At 46.0% G+C, this 19,474-nt stretch overlaps 1 protein-coding gene across 1 annotated transcript in view; it reads left to right on the top strand.

The window, feature by feature from the left end:
• Positions 1 to 19,474, top strand: part of SGTB (small glutamine rich tetratricopeptide repeat co-chaperone beta) — a 169,058-nt gene that overhangs the window by 82,611 nt on the left and 66,973 nt on the right. The window contains exons 7-8 of the mRNA XM_069222839.1: positions 19,193 to 19,331; positions 19,412 to 19,474. Of these exons, the coding sequence (XP_069078940.1) occupies positions 19,193 to 19,331; positions 19,412 to 19,474 (202 nt within the window). The remainder of the gene's footprint in view (positions 1 to 19,192; positions 19,332 to 19,411) is intronic.

Below are 19,474 nucleotides of genomic sequence, written 5' to 3'. Positions count from 1 at the left end.
TAACAAGGAAGGTCTTTATTGCTCTGACACAGTAAGAGGGACAGAGTCTCTGACATTTTGAGGTCAAGAGCTGACTGCTCTTGTCTCCCAGAACCTTTCTTCTTCCTTAGACCTGTGGAGAGATGACTGGGGAGACAGTGGGAGACCCCAGCAGTCGTTTTGCTTCTTGTCCCCCCCCTTCTTGTTCACAAGCTGTATTATCAGGTCAATCCACTGAGGGGAAATAGGAGAATCTTGGTCTTCTGGCCAAAGTGTGAGTTCTGAGAAGCTCTTTCTGCTTCATTCCTCCCCCTACCTTTTTTGTTGATTTAATTTGTGCACTGTGCTGCAACCCCGGAGACAACCATGGTTAAGCCGCGAGCGGTCAAGAGAAGACCCAGTGATGTGGCAACTCGAAAAAGTCCTTAGGACAAAGAGGAGGCATCAGCATTCTTAGTCGTGCATACAGCCACAATTCTGGAGGCTATAAAGGATACTAAATAAAAAACCTGGAAAAGCAGATTGCGGCAGTTGCAGGTGAGAAGGGGCTCTTGCGAGAGGACCAAAGGAAGCTTGCTGAACGAGTCAAGGAGTCTGCGGACACTTTGGAGACAACGCTAACACAAGTGAAAGACCATAACCAGAGGGTTTCAGCTATGGAAATAAAATGAGATAGTTGGCTACTAAACTCGAAGATGCTTAGAGTAGATTCCATCGCCATAATGTGCATTTAGTGGGGATGCCAGAAAGAGTGGAGGGTCCATAACTGAAAGTCTGTGGAAGAATGGCTGGTGGGCACAGTTTTACGAGGTGTGCCCTCAAAGTTTTTATTTTTGGAGCATGCACGCAGGATCCCGATGAGCTTCTCTCCACCAGGGGGAACCTGCACCTAGTTATCGATCATTTGATGAACTTCCAGGACAGAGACATGATTCTCCAAGTTGTGAGGAAGCACGGACCATAGACAAATGATGGGCAGGAGGTTAATCTCCATGGCGACTAACCTACTCTGGTTCAAAAGCAAAGAGGGACGTATGAACCGGTAAAGAAGGTAATGCATCAAGTGAATTTGAAATATGCACTTCTCTATCCAGCAAAATTGAGGGTAGAGCATGAAGGGAAGGCACAATTTATGGCTACAACACAAGAGGCCTGGGATTGGCTCGAGATATGAGGATTGCGACCTGGTCGGTCGATGAATTATTAGGTAGGACATGGCTGAAACAAATTGGTGAATAAATGCAGGAACCAACAGGATGAAAAACAAGGCTTCTCTGGCCCTGGAGCAAATGCAAGCTGCACAGGTCAAAGCAGTTCCGGAAATTACATTAACATAGACATTGTGAGCAATAATAATTGGAGACCACTAGTACTGGAGGAGTGTGGTAGCGGTTTGGAGCACACGTCTCAGAGGAAGAAACGTTGCCAGTTGTGACACTTACGACAGCGGATAAACTACACATAATTAAGCCCAACACTGGTGAATTTGGACCCTGGATAGGAGGCCCTGGCAGTTTGTGGCTCCATTGTATATTTCAGACTTTGGAACGTGAGTAGCTCGGTGAACATTTAAATGGCAGTGGCTGTTGGTCATGCCCCGGAAATGGAATCACACACAATTGGTTTGTTTACCAGGTTTGGGGATTATACATACTGTGTGTGGGGGTGGTTAGTTTTACAGTCACGACACAGTTAAGTTGGATAGGCGGGGGTTTGTTATAGGATGTTATTTTATTGCATGTTTTCACACCACGGTACAAGAATACGTTCTGACCAGTTGCTCACTGAGCACAGCAGGGAAAGGAGAATGGTAGACACACACCTAAGATGGTGCAGACTATACAGTTGTCATTAGTGACATGGAATGTTAACGGGTTGGGCAGCAAGCTCAAAAGGAGGCTGGTTCATAAAGCCATTTCTAGATATCAACTGGACAATATATATTTACAGGAGACCCATCTTGTGGACACACAACATCGAAGCATGGCAGAGGGCAAATACAAATTGATTGGTCTTGCACAGTACACATCCAGGGCCAGGTGTGCATTAATTCAACAAATCAACCTCGTTCCATACGCTCCGCACCTGGCTGACACAGGGTAGCTACTTGGATATTTTGGGTGAGTATGACAGAGTACCAATGCTACTGGTAAATGTTAATGCACCTCCTGAGCTTCAGAGAGTAACACTTCAACAGTTGGGTGCCCTGCTGGCTAAGTCACTGCACGCCCAAATGATAGTGGAACTTGGTACTAGACACACAACTAGATAGAACTAGTAAGAAGGAGGGATGACGAGAGGCAGACTGGAGTGTTTCGCACAGGCACTGCGACATATGGAGGGCTATTCACGGAGAGGAAAGAGGCTATTCCTTCTACTCTGGTTCACATGGAGTTCACTCTATGTTGGATTATTTTTTTTGCAGCTACTGTGCTATTGCCCAGATTCAGGGGGGCAGAGTATTTAGCTCGAGGTATTAGTGACCACTCGCTGTTGCGGGTACGGTGGTTAGATATGTGTGCGAACTCATCCAGGGCTGGATGGATGGAGACATGGCATCTGACTAATGAGGAGGTCGTCAGGGAACCTGGGACCGGCTTCCAAACTCTATTTTGTGAAAAATGAGGATTTCTGCAAAGTTATGGTGTCCTATGGGAGGCATATAAGGCCTCTATTAGGGGGGTCATTGTAGCTGGGGAGGTCAGAGATCGTAGGAAACGCCAACAGAGATTGACTACACTAGAAGACAAATTATCTTGCCTAGAGAGGGACTATGCGACTTTGCCAACACCTGAGGAACAAAAAGATTTAGACCAAACGAGGAATGATTGTTAATTAGTGGCCAAAACGTAAGTCATGACAATGTATCTTGTGAAACAAGAGATTGTATGTGGCCGGCAGTAAGGCTAGTAAGCTACTTGCATGGAGTAAGGAAAAGAAAAATATGCTCATTAGAGAACTGCGCCGCCAGGAAGAGGCTGGCGGTAAGGGGAGTCCTGGGGCAGTGCAGTGCAGGGGCCCCCTAACAGGGCCCCGTGCAGCTTTTCACTGTCTGCATACCCGTCGCACGGCCGCAACACCGCCGGCTCCATTAGGAGCCGGCTCCTATGTTGCGGCCGCATCCCCGCTGGGCCGGCGGGCGTAAACGAGGTTTGCGCCCGCCGGCCCAGCGGGGATGTTGTAATGGGGACCGCGGGAGTGCGGCCGCATTGGCGGCCACACGGCGGTTACAGCTTGGCGGGCAGCTAATGTTGTAATGACCCCCTTTGTCTTACGCACAATGCACTACAGTCGGCGGGATGCGATTATTTGAAATCCACCTTGTTGTTTTATCAACCACCGAGACACCTGAGATCGTCTTCCAAATTTATGATCAAGGCGTTGCAAAAAAGCTAGATGGGCAGATCGGGCTTTTACGGTGGAAGCGGCCAGGCTATGGAATGGTCTGCCCCTCCCGCTGCGTCAAATATCGACTCAATTCTCCTTTAGGAAAAGTCTTAAAACCTGTCTCTTCGCCAATTAGATATTCAGGGTGGCTTGTGTTCTTTTTCCTGTATCTCTGGTCCGAATAGCGCTTCGATGCTTTTTGTCGGAATGCGTCCTACAAATAACTCAATACCATACAATACAATAACCAGGATGACACAACATGACAGTATTAAAATTGTGACATGGAGAGTGAAGCATAAGAATAACGCTACCATATTGTCACTACAGTCAGTAGACTAACTCCTACCTAAGCTATAATAGAGCACAGCGTGTTAAGCTCTAATTCTGCCCTTCAGGTTCCCCTGGGAAGACATCATCCCCTATACCTGAGCAAAGGCCTGCGGTCTGCAAAACAGCTGCAGCGAAGCATTCAACAATCAGCATAGAGACATGGTTTTCTGGCTGGAATCTCCCTCAAACGTGTAAGGGACAGGGAAGTGTTTTTATAATAACACAGCTGATATTCTGAGAAAATGTCCCTACGTAAGGATGTGTGTTTTCTACGAATGTCGGAGACTAAACTTATACCACGTTCACCCGCAATATACCTTGCTGTAGCCTTGGAAGAAGCACAGAGTGAGCAAGAATGTCTTGTTTGAGAACAGAGTGCTGGCCTAGGCAAAAACAGTTAGATAAACAGAAAATAAAACAAGACCGTAAAAATGGCTATTGTAACAATAATAAAATAAAGCCGAATAAAATATATCTAGGTTAGAGTGCACAGCGGCTTGGCCTAGTGTGTTAAAATATTGTGCATGGAGCTATAGCTAAAATGGCTACACAACAACTGGGTAGGGCTGCGAATGCCGATTGTCTTTGAGGGTTTGGGCAGGAGGGCCCTTTTTACTATACACTCTAGAGTAGCTATAGGCTTGGAACTTTTGGGAAGCAGTGAGGGGAACCCTGGAAGGTGCAATGAAGACTCCTTTGAAGTTCCATCCAAAGCTTGCACTGCTGGAAATATGGGGACAGCCGGATCATACCTGATATCGCAAACTCTTAGTACATTTAAGATACATAGTGGCAAAGTGAAATATAGCTCAAAAACGGGGCTCAGGGATGGTCCCCTACACCACGATTAGGTGACAGGTATGAAACACTGTAGGTTGACGGAAAGGGATATATATGGGGTTGGGTTTGTGAAAAGCAATACTAGAAAATTTGGGGTGGCTGGATCTGTCTTTGATTGAATGGGGCATTCTGCTGGGAGTGCTTGTACTGATATTTTTCTATGTAAAAAGCATGGGATGGATGTCAATGGGAGTCCTTGGCCGGGACTGGTGGTGCGATGGACATTTAAAGAAGACACTGTGAAGCAACTAAATGGACATGATTTGTCTTTTGAACAAAGGATGCAATGTACCATGGTGGGGGGGTTTGTAACATGTTATGTGTGTTTTGTTGACCTTGCATATAAAACGAATAGAAATATATATTTTTTAAATTATGTAATTTAACATGTGAGGAGTGATATATAATATGTGGGATATGTGAGGTCAAAAGCAGTGCATGAGAGGAACGTAAGTTATAGTTAGCTCAGTAAATGATAACTAGTGAATTTCAATGTTTTGGTCTTTAAACATTAGTTTTTATTTTAGTACAGAACCTAACTATAAAGCTTTGATTTTTTTAGTGAATTTCTGTTTTTGTTTTTTTAACACAAGCTAAAATCTTATTTTTTTAATTTCTTTATTGCCATTTATACACGAATTATCACTTATGAGACAGAATGCAGCAATAAGTATGGTCATAGATTTGACAATCAAGCCAGGCCCACTTTACATTTAAAGACAGTGTCCTGTAAGCGCACTATACATTAAGGAACAGGGAAGTGTGGCATGTGAAACAAGTGTGATAACCCCAGACAACTTAGTGCTTCTAATCACGTAGAGGAGTAGGCAATATGCCTTTAACAAAAGTAGGACAAACTAACAACTAATGAAACCCTTGGGCTGAAGTCACTCTAGGTAGCCCATGGGAGAGCGGCGGTATGTGTACCAGGAGCTCAGTGCCAATCCAGTATGCTGGCAGTGGCTGCCGCCGGTTGAGGCAGGGTGAGGAGCGGGAAGGTAGGGGGACGCCCCCCACAAGGACTCCATCCAGGGGTCGCATGGGCCCTAGTGTAACTCAGTGTGTATGCGCTCCTGACAGAATGAGTGGTCACCGTTACCACTGAACTATATGCAGGGTGCAGGAGGATCCGCCCTCTAGGAGGGAGGCTCATGTAATTTGTCAAATAGTTTGGGAACATAAGTGTCCCAGAGAGCGGCTGCAGCCCAGTCTCCCGGTAGCCGGCAATCATGTGCAATGGCATCCGCCGGAGCCCATTTGTGAGTCACTTGAAGTCATCATCTGAATGTGGGTTGGCTGTGGGGCTTTCCAAGCCATAGCAATTAAGTGCTTACAGAGGATTAATCAAAAAAAGAGAGGGACTGGGAGAATATTGGTCCAGTGTACAGTCTCCCAAGACTCAAGCATATAAATAGAAATAGTACACTGTTCCAAAAAATTAGTACATGCAGGGTTGGGAATGGTCAGTAATTTCAGGAGAGCCCTCAAACACCCAATAGGATGTCAGGCTTCATCACTGGGCAATCTCCTCGTCAGACCGGTGCTGCAATGTCTGGCGGACCACCCCTGTTATGGTGGTGGTACTGTACCGAAGATTGTATACTGAATTCGGTTAGGTCTGAAACGAATACTGACTGCTGGAAAAATGTAGGAGAGACAGAAAGAATTAAAATTGGCTCAGAGTCTTAAACATCACTTTTAATGAAACAGGGAAAGGTTCAGGCTAAGATTAAAAGGAAAACAAGGGGAGTGAAAACAGGGATAATGTCCCACTGCACTCCACACAGAGGAAAAAGGTAGTGTACCCAATCCTAGAAAAATGTGGTCAACATGTTTCGCGTCTAGATGGTCAAAAATGATCCCATGAGCACCACTATGACAGCCTCACGAAGAGACCCCAAAGGAATACACTGGTTGTGTGTTTTTCTATAAACCTCCAACAGGCGAAGAGCTGGGGGTCTCCCTCTAGGAGGAGTAATATGCCACAAGGAACCTGCCCATGCCGGGGGTCTTGCCATTGGCCACTTGATCTATTGCCAGATGGATTTTCACTATCTTTAGAGGTTGTTCCAGCGCCAACAGCTGGATCAGGGTCAAACGGGAAAGCGGTACCGTGGGTACGGGGTCTCTGATCTGTGCCAAAGTCTCTTCCGGCCAAGGGTAATACAGCCACTCATAGTAAACACTTCATTGACATCAGTTTGTGTATTCACCACGCGCCCCTCTGTGACTCGTATGGTGCCAATCAAGGGCCCAGGGACCTCTGAGCAGAGCAACCACACCAGTGTGCGCCCAGGCTTATCACCGTCAGTGTGGTGACGGGTCAAGGCAGTATTGTAATCAAGATCACACAGTCACTTTACCTCTTCCTGGTATTGATGACGGAGGGCTGTAAGTCAGAGGTTGGCATCAAACAGCGACACTGCCTCCATCTCAGTTGCCCGCAGATGCACTTCTATGGCCAGCACACTGCAAGTGAGTGGCATCTTAGTTCCCCATGACGTGCTAATGCAGTGTCCCCTCATGACCATTTTTAAAGTGTCCCATTCAAGCCCTTGGGAGTCACTGATAATGCATTATCTGCCAAGTACTGGTTGAGGTGTGTAGAAACAGTGTCCCTATATGCTGTATTCTGTAGCACTTCAGTGCAGAACTGCCAAGTCAGGATCGTGGCCCTCATCCTCGCCCATCGGAACGTGACCCTAAGTGGATTGTGGTCAGAGTTCTGCCTAAATATTCAGAACTGCATATAAGGGGCCAGCAGTCTGTGTTGCAAAAGAAATAATTCAGCCTAGTGTGAACCTTTTGGCCTGGTGCATAGTAGGAGTACTCCGCCACCTCAGGATGCCCCAGGTGCCAGATATCATGCAAAGCAGTGAACTGGGACCAGTGTTTTGCTGCCTGTAAACCCTGTGTGTCCAGAAGTGGGTGGGGGGGTGGGAAGGGGGTGGCAGAATGGTTTAGATCAGTATCATGTATGCAGCTGAAGTCGCCATCCCACAACCCCAGAGCCTGAGGATTGAGTAGCATAGTTGGTGAGATGGTATCCAGAAGCTCTTCCTGTGAAGTGTTGGGTGCATAGAGAGATACCATAAAAAACAGGCACCCATCTACGGTTCCCTCCAGAGTCATGTAGCGGCCCTCTTGATCAACCAGTAGCCTGTGTTTCACAAAAGGTTCCTCCGGAGCGATCCAACAAGGATCCCTTGGGTGTAGGTGGAGTATTCTGTACGGTATATCTGTCCCCTCCACCGTTAACTAACTTTGTAAAGTTCCCCTATGGTTAGGTGCCTCTCCTGGAGGCAGGCAAAGTCAACATGTTTGCGTCAAAGATAGGTATATATTCTATGTCACCTAGCAGGGGTTGTCATTCACCATTCCAAGACAAGGTGTTATATCTGACAGCCATAGTTGCAGATAATGTATTTGGGACCTTCAAGATCCTCAGCGCCCCCCACCACATCCCCCTGCACCCACCCCACCTGCCTTACTGCTTAGGCAGCTGCCAAAGGGTTAAAAACGAGTGTGATAAACAACTCCCTTAACACAGTCCTAAACTTCTTCTGGCCCCATGCCACAACACCCCAAACAGGACAACTGATATGAGCTATATGTCTGCAACAAAAACATATCCTTGCTGAATATACTGTCTAGAGCTGACCAAGTGGAGTCCACCATTCGGCGGCCACAGCCCCGGCCACCACCCAAGGCCCAGCTATGCAGCTTACAATTATAATGTCCTATGTCCACAATCGGTGTCACTCATGGAGCTCCAGTGATAACAAGTAGGCCGCTAAGTACCACCCAATATCCAACAAGATTGACAGTGACTCACCACCTATGGCACCTCAGGAGTCCAGGGGCTCCCGTCGAGGAGAACCTGGAGGTGTGAGTAGCGATCCCAGCTCGGAGGCACCTGAGCCAAGAGTTCCAAGCTCCAGGTTTAGGTCAGAATCTGGAGTCAACGCTTGGTATCTGTATGCGCTTTGTGTGGAAATCTCCGCCACCACCCATGTCCTCTCCAGGGTGGCCTGTTCCACTGAGGGGTGAGGTTTTGGGCCACATGGGTGGCGACAAGGATGTTTAGACTTTCTCTCAGATTAGCCCAGTTGGTCATCCTCTTCAGACTCCAGTTACTGAGGCACCGCTTTAATGCAGAGACACTGCCTGGCCTCTTCTGGGGACGTGAAGAAAAGCATGGGGTCTGCGTCAACCATGCCCAGGCGGGCCGGAAACAATAAGGCATAAGGGAAATTCAAAGTACGAAGTTGGGCCTTGACTGCTGTGAAGAAACTACATCATTTTTGGACCTCTACAGTGTAATCTATGTAGGCTGTAATGGTGGTGCTCCCATCAAAGGTCAAAGTGCCATTAGCTCTGAATAACTGCAGTAACTGATCTCTGTCCCAGAAATTAAGTAAGCATGCTATTATCGGGCACGGTGGGGCACCCAGCAACAGGGGGTGGCCCGGTACCTGTGCTCCCTCTCGACAGAAAATAATTTTGGTACCTTAGTAACTAGGACGGTGGCCATCAGTCAGTCTTTAAAGAACAGTTCAGCGTTTAGGCCCTCAGATCTTTCCGGGAAGCTTATAAAGCAAATGTTATTGCGGCTAGAACATTCCTCTGCTTCTTCTGCTTGAACCTGGAGCATCTGCACCTCCACCTGGAGAGCCTTCAGCTGTTCCTGTATGTTCTTTATCAAAGGTGTGAGGAAGACCAGCAAGGATTCTGCCTCATCAACCCATTCCACCAGGTTGGCCTGGTCCGCACACATCAGGCCAGTTTCAACTTGTATGGCACCCAGCTGGGCTTCCATTGCTGTCTTGGAGTCCTGTATAGCCTGCAAGATTTTATCAAACATACTGGTATGTTTCTTCAGTGTACTCTCCAAGTGTTTGATCGGATCTGTGTGGGATGGTGTTGCTCCTAGCATGGCCATAATGCACTTTTGAGGAGGAGGTTTGGCTGCCTTAAGGCGAACCATGCCCAGGGAGTTGTCCAGCGCCACAGTCGGTAGAAACCACACCTCAGTACCCAGGGGGGCGGTGCCAGCCACAGGAACACACAGCACCATTGTCAAAACAGTCCATTAGTGGCCCTGCGGGGCGGCCATTGGTGAGGGCACGACTCATGGAGCGTTCCAGCCCCTAAAGCGAAGGTGAAGCACACCAGGGGATGTCCGCTCAGGCCACAGTCCAGGCAGCACAGCAGATCATAGGCCCTGCATGAACAGCAGCAATAGCTCAGGCGCTCAACGTGACCACACCGCCCCAGGGAAGGAGGGGGCCCATCCAGAAAAGGACCCCACCAGCCACTCGCTGCGTCCCCAGTGGTCATTGGCATCACCCCCAGGTAGTGTCTAAGACTAAAGTCAGTGGGCATTCAATGCATGTCACACAGTTGCCGCAACTCGCCTCTGAGCACCTCCTATAGTGCCAAGTTTCCAAGGACTCAAAGTTACTGCAGGAGCTCTTCTTTCCACCAGCACACCAGCATACCCGCCAACTTCACATCCCACAGGCCACCCACTCAGTCTCTTTTCAGCCCACAAGGGAGCTTCCCTCGGCTCCCAACTGCAGCAATATCACCATTTTTAGGCACTAATGTAGCAGGTAGGCCACATCCTCCATTACTGCAGGATTAAAAAGGTAGTCCCATACAAGAGGGGTCTCAGTCCCCTCAGGCCGTCCCCTCCATAGTAAAGGTCCTGAGCCTAGTTTGAGTGCACTGTTGGTTCCTGCGCAGTCAAAAGGGCTACTGCTCACCGGGCCAGGAACTCAAGTGTGATCATGGCCTGCATGCGCCACTTAAGCTGCACCCACTGGGAATATCAAGTAGGTGTTCCCGGTTGCAGTGGCTGTCCCATTCGACCATGCCACCACCGAGAAGAGACACCGAGCCTCTAAGGGCGCTGCATTAGCCCCCCTGGCTGTTGGTCACCAGTGGGGCCTCGGGACCACCAGAACCTGCCCCCTAGTTGGTTTTGGGGTCCGTAGCTGCAAGGTTCCCCATTCACCCAGTCTCTGCCAATGATCGCTGGCTGTCCCAGTTAGTCACTGCAGGCACAGCGGGGTACCAAGGGAGGGGCCCCCTGCACACTTGGTATGTCGGGCAGCCACAGGAGTCCCTCAATGAAGGACGGGTACAGGATAATAAATGCCGGGCCCAGTTAGGAGCGGAGCTCCAGCATAAAGCATCTGATCACGGCGCCATCTTGGCCACGCCCACACAAGCTAAAATCTTAGTATCTTACCTAAATATAATGACACTTTAACATTTGGTTGTTTCAGTGAATTTCCTGAGTTGTTTAACATAAAGTAAAATCTTATTACCATACTTAACTATAATGTCACTTTAGCCCTTTTCCACCAGGTTCTGATTTCTTTTTTTAATCATATTCACCCAACTCCCCCACTTAGCATAGCTTTTGACCGTACATGGGGGGGGGATTGGACGTGACTCCCTCCCAGACGGCCAAGCACCCTGCTGCACCCTGCCTTTGGCGTTTGTGACATGGAGTTGGCTGCAGGGGTTGGGCATAGGCCAGGCCCCTGCACCCACCTCCCAATAGCCTTTGCTGTGTACCGCATGGTGTTGGAGTCAGGTCCTCACCTGCACCCAGGTCTTGCGCTCAGCGCCTTGTGGGCAACCACCCCCACTGGAGGCCAACCACCACAGATCCCCGCCCCACATTTTTGATGTTTTTTTTTTTTTTTAATTGCAGTACCACTGTACTCTTGCAGTAATACAGCTAAAGCGCTAACAGTGCTATCCCATGCTTTCAAGCATGTGTGGCCTCACGGTTAACAGGTTTCCAGTGGAGTCCCGCTGTACTACACAGGTGCCGCAGTGGATCTTGAAGAAGTACTACAGAACTCGCGGCACAAAAATCCACTGGGATCTTCCCACTCAGGGGTCAGGGTACCCCATACCCGTCCCCCTTGTATCATAAATTTGTTTGTAAATACAGGCATGAAATGGTGACCAAAATGGTGACCAAACCATTGCCCTGAAATGGTGACCAAACCATTTCTCTTCATGTTGTGGCCAGCCTATCTGATAGTCCTGTCCTGACCAAATGTAAAAAAGCTCTCATGGCCAATCAGAATGCTGTGATGCTGGAGAACAAACTGTCCAGATATGACTCTAATTTAAATGCTGTTATTTTGGAAAAAGACTTACATCAATTAATGAAAAGCGTGCTTTCTAAGTAAAGAATTAATTTTCTACCAGTTGTGCTGTAATTCTCGTCATCCTTTTTTTCTGTATCGGTAAAATCAGAACCTAACTATAACGTCCCTGTAATCTTTGTTTTTTTAGTGAGTTTATGTGTATGTGTGTGTGTATATATACATATATACACACACACATCCCTATCCTTAGGGTGGTCTTCCCCCAAACATTCTGCATTGCATATAAATCTAGAGTAAAGTGGTATACCATATACCCAGGGCCGGTAAATTAAATGCCCCTTATTCCACTAGCTGACCTGCAGCAATTATTGTACCACAATTTTAAAACATGTCTCAGGTCTGCTATTGCAGCCTGTGTGCAGTTTTAAACTGCTACTTGGATGGGACAAAATAAAACGCCCTCTTTTTAGATAAATATGCCACTCCTAGTGTAGGCCCTAACAGCCTTTAAGTTTGATATGTCCTGCTAGTGAAAAACTTACGCTCACTTAACATTCATTTTCACTACTGGGAGGCCTGTCTCTCCCATAGAATAACATTGGATTACCCTATTACATGTAATAAGTGATAATGTTTTTTTGGTAGCCGGTAGAAATGTCATGTTTGATGTCTAAAGAATTGTAACTCAAAATTCTCTTTAGTGGTAAAGTTGGATTTTAAGTCACAGTTCTAAAAATGCCACTTTTAGAAAGTTTGCATTTTCTTGTCCTAACCATTTGGTTTCTGCAGCCTGTATCCTGGGTCACATGACTTGGCATAGTTGACAGTTGGGCTTTGTTTATTTATCCCAGATAGTGACACAAAGGAGGACTGGGTGTTGGCAGGATAGGCCATCCTGACAGGATGGGAGGGGCGGAACTGTGTGCAACTCCACCTATATTTCAAAGGTGCTGCCTCAGCATACACACAGTGCTTCACACTAGCCTTTTTTTAATCTAGACTCTTTGGAGCTTGGACAGGGAGGCAGGAAATCCTGGCATCTGCGGGGGGACTCTAGTAGTTTCTTCCACTTCACTTCAAAGCTGGCACAAGCTATAAAAATAGGACCCACAGATCTACTCTTCAGTTCAGTTATGGACCTGCATAGGACTCTCAGGGGACCGTCCTGCTGCTCCACAAGGACTGCCGTGCTGCCTGAAAGCCTGCCCTGTGCTCTTGGAGGACTGCCCTGCTGCATGAGACCTGTTTTCCTGCCTCAACCCAGGTCCTTCAGAGTAACTTGAAGGGCTAGTTTACTGGCTTCCTGTTCAGAGCTACAGGGGCACAAAAAGCTCCAGCAACTTTCAAAGTGCACCATGAACCAACTTGAAGGGAGTACTGACACTCCAAGCAGTGTCCCCAGTCTTGGACCCTTGGAAGTGGTGTTAAAAGTGTCCAACAATCCAAAATAAAAAACTTTGGAAAGAAAATGTTCTGCCAAAAGCGCTGTGAGAACCGAGAGGAGACCAGGACCTACCTTGTCGCCAATCCGCCCAAGGTGCTTCGACGATTGACCTGACTTCCCTATAGCTCATGTCATATTCTTCAAAGCAGCAAATCCTGTTCAGCGGCTCCTCTCTAGAAGGGTACCCGGTCTCCTGGAGGCCTCGTTGGAGCCCTCATCAGATACAGCTTGCAGGTACATCCTGCTGGAGATCTTCAGCATCCAAATAGAGAATAATGGCCCGATTTAGATCTTGACGTATGTAATTCTCAGTCACAAATGTGACGGATATTGTGCCTGCCTTATTACGATCGCCATAGAATATAATAGGATAATAATGCAGTGGACATGATATATGTCACGTTTGTGATGGAGTATTCCCCTCCACCAAGATTTTAATCAGGCCCTAAGTCTGAATGAAGAAATCGTCATCCCCACTTAGTCCAGCAGCTTCCTGATGACACCTCCTCGGACCCCCCCCGGTTGATTTGCCAAGCTGAACATAACTTTCTCAGACATTTTTCTTTTAATGTTTTTCTAAGTCCAAATATTACCTACTGGTGGTTGCCAGTAGGTGGGTATAGTTAGGACCTAGCTTCCATAGGAAAGCGTTTTTTGTTGTGCTAATAATTTTTTGACAAATCTTCATGAAATTTTCAAAACTAGCTTACAAGTCACTTCAACTGCCATCTGTAACGTTTTGGGGTGATCCATCAAAAGCGGGACAGAGAAAAAGGGGGATGGGTCCCAAAACACCTTTTCCTCATGGAAATTACCCTAGGAATTTTAAACACAACTAAAGCCCAAACCTCTGAGTGTAATTACACCAAATTGGGCAGACAGCGAGATCTTGGTCCAGAAAGAGTGCTTTGTGTAATTTTGTGTAAATCTGTTCAGTTGTTTTGGAGCTATTAAAGTAAAAAGATTGATATATATATAGAGATGCAGATCTGGGTGGATAAGTGGAACCACATATCAACAGCAAAGCCCTGATTGTCTGGCAGCAACCTGAAAGGAAAGTTGGGACTCAGTTCCCAGCAGGTGAAATAAAATGTAAAAGTGATAGAAGTGGTCAGGGTAGAGGTAATCTGACCCTAGTGGATCTGATGGAGGGGTCTTTGAGGTACCTCTCATAGGCAACAAAGTCAAAAATGTTCTTGTCTTTTGTGCATGCAAGGATCTGCGGTCCCGCCCAGATCCTCACAGATTAAAAAATATGCACCCACACACCTACTCACTTACACAGGCACTCACACAGCCACTCACACACCCATACAACCAGTCACACACACCTACAAACTGACCCACAAAACCTTTCACACACCCACTCACAGACCCACACACCTACTCACAGACCCTCACACCTACTCCCACACCCATTCTCAGACCCACAAAGCCACTGACACACCCACCACGCACTCATACACTCACTTACATACTGATGCACGCACTCACACACCCAGCTCAGAGGATGTTATAGTTAGGAAATAAAATTTTAAAAACCTTAGCAAGTCACTGAAAAATACAAAGATTATAGGGACGTTATTGTTAGGTTTAGATTCACAAACACATAACCATAGAAATTCAGTAGTTATAGTTACAGTTATCTCAAGTTACTAAACCTTGTGCCCTAGGGTAACTGTAACGCACATCCACGCTGTGCACTGCTGATTACCCCACATATTACTTCACACATGACAGCTTCTATGACATCATTGATAAAATGCCCTAAGGTAACTGTAACGCACATCCTCGCCGTGCACTGCTAATTACCCCACATATTACTTCACACATGACAGCTTCTATGACATCATTGATAAAATCACTGCAAACGTTTACAGTGAAATTATTGATGAGAAAACTGTGCATGGCGGGGGTGAGAGTTATAGCTACCTTAGGGCATCTAAGATCCTAATCCTGGAATGCAGCGAAACACAGATCACAGTCAAAATGTGCTGAAAACTACATGGCTGCCTTTTACCTTTGATAAACACAGCCATTAGCCAGTCACATACTGCCTTAAACGCATTTGCTGATCTATACCTCAAACTGACCATGGCATATTGCAGCACACTATATAAATAAGTAATTTAAAAATTATAATTTTAAAACTACTTACACTATTCACACAAACTGCCAAAAATTAACATTTACAGCAACTAATATATTTTTCTGCCACATTACATCTATACAGTTTACCAGTTTTGCACTTTCACACTGCATCTGTTTCAGTTACCACGATCCACTGTACACCTCTACACTGTCACTCCACCCTGCGCCACTCCACTATGTGCTATTATACTGTACACCACTCCACTGTCACTCCATTATTTGTCACTCCACTTAAGCTAATCAGCTGTATGCCACTCCATTCGACTCTAATCCTCCCTACCGCAATCCACTCTAATCTACTGTGTGCATTTCCACTGCATACAACTACACTCTCTGGCACTACACTCTACGCTATTCCAGTCTGACATTCCACTGTACGCCACCTCAGTGTACACTAGTCCACTCTACGCACCTCCACCATATGCTACTTTTACGAAAATCCACTGTACGCTATTACACTGTACATCACTCCATTCTGCAGCACTACACTGTACTCCACTCTACTGTATGCCAATCAACTCCGCTGTACTACACTGTACACAATTGCTCTGTATGACACTACACCAGGCTACTCTATTCTATTCCCCATATATGCCACTCTACTCTGCGTCACTACACTGTACATCAGTAACATTCAACACTATTTCACTCTACACCACTCTACTGTATGCTACTCAGCTGTATGTCACTCCACTCTATGCCACTCTGTTCTACCTCACTACACTCTATACTAGTCCATTATACACCACTGCACTCTACAACACTCCAAGCCACTCCATAGTATGCTATTAGACTGTACACCATTACAATTTATTCCACAACAATGTACCCAGCTCTACTCTACAACACTCCACTCTACAGTATTCCACTGAACAACACTCCTGTCTATGCAAATAGGCTGTAAGGAACTCCACTATACGCTCTCTGGTCTACGCTTTTCCACTGTACACCACTACACTGTACTTCAGTCGACTTTTCACCACTCTGTTTTGCACTACTCCAATATACACCACCTCATTCTACGCCACTCCACTGTAGCCCACTCCAGTGTACTGTATTCCACTGTATGCCAATCCAGTATACGCCACTCTACTCTGCACTATTCCACTGCACACCACTACCCTGTACCTCACTCCTCTCTATGCCACTTCACTCTGCAACACGCCACACTACTCGATGCTAATCCACTCTAAGCCACTCCACACTAACACACTCCAGTGTACGCCACTGCACTATACGCCACTCTACTGTACGATATTCCACTGTATGTAGCTCAACTGTATAACTCCCCAGTCTACACCACTCCAATGTACGCTATAAGCTAGTATGGTACACTCTACACTGAACGCTACTGCACACTATCCTCCCCACTCTGCCTCGCCAGCCTACGCCACTGCACTGTAAGCCACTACAATGTACACTATTACACTGCAAATCAGTCCATTCTACGCCACTCCACTCTATACCAATCCACTCTACCCCACTGCACTCTACCCTATTCCAGTGTACAACACTCCATAACATTCTACTTTACTGTACGGTATTCTACTATTTGCCACTCAACTCCATGTCACTACTTGGTACACCATTAACAGTCAACGTTATTCCACTCTACACCATTCCACCTTACGCTACTCCACTATATGTCACTACAGTCTACCACACTACACTGTACTTATTCTACTCTATCATATTCCACTCTCCAACACTGCACTCTACGCCACTACACTGTATGCCACTCCACTCTATGCCACTCCAGTATATGCTGGTCCACTGTATGCCATTACACTGTACTTAACTCCCCTGTACGTGAGCCAAATTTATAACGCTCCACTGTATGCCACTCCTCTCCATTTCACGGCACTGTACACCTCTCCACTCTACGCTTTTCCACTGTATGCCAAATCCACTCTAACACACTCCGCTGTACACCACTGCACTGTACAATACTACAATGTGCACCAATCCACGCTACATTATTCAACTGAACGCAACTCCACTGTGTTGCACTCCACTCTCTGCTATTCCACTTTATGCCAATACACTGTACAGCACTCCACTGTACACCACTCTAATATACAGTAATCCACTGTATGTCACTCTACTGTACACCACTGCTCTCTGTCACTCTACACCACTCCCCTCTACACCACTCTATGCCACCGATGTGCCCCATTCAACTCTATACCACTATGCCAGTCGAGTCAAAGCCATTGCACTCTATCCTAGTCCCCTGTATGCTACTTCACTCTATGCTATTCCACTGTATGCAGCTGCACTCTCACCAGTACTCTCTACTCTATTCCACTCTATGCTTCTCCGCTGTACCTCTCCTCACAGTACGCCACACCACTATATGAAATTCCACTCTACGCCACTACACTCTTCACCTTTGTACTGTATGCCACTACACTGTACCTCACTCCACTGTATGCTGCTCCACTCTACACCCCTGCACTCGAAGCTACTCCACTCTACACAATTACATTCTGCCACATTACACTCTACGCCACTCCACTGTACACTGCTCTTCTATACAGCACTCCACACTACTGTACTGCATTGCAAAACACTCCACACTACTCCACTATACACCACTCTACTGTACGCTGTTCCACTGTATACCACTCAACTGTGCCACCTTCACTGTACTTCACTCCAATCTACTCCACTCTATAACACTATCCTCTACACCAGTACACTTTGACATTGTCCTCTATTCTACTATACCAAACTCGACTTAATGACACTCCACTCAACTACAGTAACCTCTACAATTTCAAAAATGTTCTGATTAAAAATTAAAAAAACATTGAAATTCAATAAAAAACAAGTTATAGTTAGGAAAACTGTATTTATCCTTTTATACAAACCAAACTTAAAATACCCAAACATTAGAATGCACTGTGTTCTCACAAAATGTATGATTTGCGATGTCAGAAAAAATTATTGTCACTATTATTTTACATGATACAACTGATATACTATAAAAGGGTATAAGCAGTACATGGAGAAAACATGAATTATAGTTAATGTAGTGTGACTCCTGAGTTTAATACATTGTGTATGGAGGTGCGCAATGGGGAGATGTTGAGAATTGTGTTGAGCTCGAAATGTTTATTTCACAAAGTCACATTGCATACATAGCCGAAACTCATAAAGGCAGAACATGGTTCGTGTTTTTACGGAGGGAGGTATTCAAAGAGCAAGTTTCTCGCAAAAGTTTAGGGTACGTGCACGTGCCCCTGCCTGTAGTAGAAGCATTGAACATTCACTTCAGTGCAAAGAGCTGTGTTCCTAGCGAGATTATCTCTAATTTTTAGGTAGTCTCCGTTTACAGGCGCCAAAACCCAAACAGATTAATTTTTACTGCAAGTAAACAAGGGACAAAAAACCACCTCTATGTTCTATAGAAAAAAACACTGTCCCTATGATCTATTGTTTGTCCTATCACCATCCCTCATGGGAAAACAGTACACCGTAGAACTTTCAGTAAACTGTTGCACTAGAATGAAAGACTCATCCTCTGATAAAAATCTTGATGAGGTCTATTTGGGGTTGTAAATGATCACTTTCATTAGTGTTTGACAGACTTTCAAAGAGAAAGCAAAACAGTTGTACTCTGAGTGTTTACATTGTGCAAGCATGTTCAGCACACAGGAGACAAGAACACTTTTTCACACGTGGACCTTTACATGGTAAGCTGTGGTTGATTGACCATCAGCTCAACTATGATACTAGATTTGAATGCATCTAAAAATCTTTGGTGGCATAAGTTAGAAATAGCCAGTGTTTCCTGGTAAGACAAACACTAGTCAATTTCACTAATTGCCGTGTACTAAAACATCCCCTCTGATCTCATGTGCATGTGAAACTGTGCTGATTCATATCCCTTCTTCTCAAAGAATGTGTTCACTCGTAGGCTTGCCCTGTCTGCACTGAATAAATATGAGCAAGCAATAACCAGCTACCGAAAAGCACTGGACCTAGAACCGGAAAATGACACCTACAAGTCAAATTTAAAAACTGCTCAGCAGAAATTGCGAGAGATTTCAAGCCCCGTAAGTCATGTCTTTGCATCTTTTCTCACTTTAAAGCACACATTGGTACTTTCTTAACCTGACATTACTCTTTATTTCAGACAGGGTCTGCATATGGGTTTGACATGGCCAGCCTCATCAACAACCCAGCGTTCGTTAGCATG

Source organism: Pleurodeles waltl, chromosome 1_1 (genome assembly GCF_031143425.1).
Source record: "Pleurodeles waltl isolate 20211129_DDA chromosome 1_1, aPleWal1.hap1.20221129, whole genome shotgun sequence".
Taxonomy (NCBI): domain Eukaryota; kingdom Metazoa; phylum Chordata; class Amphibia; order Caudata; family Salamandridae; genus Pleurodeles; species Pleurodeles waltl.
The sequence above is the reverse complement of the archived record's forward strand: the minus strand, read 5'-3'. Positions and strand labels throughout refer to the sequence as shown.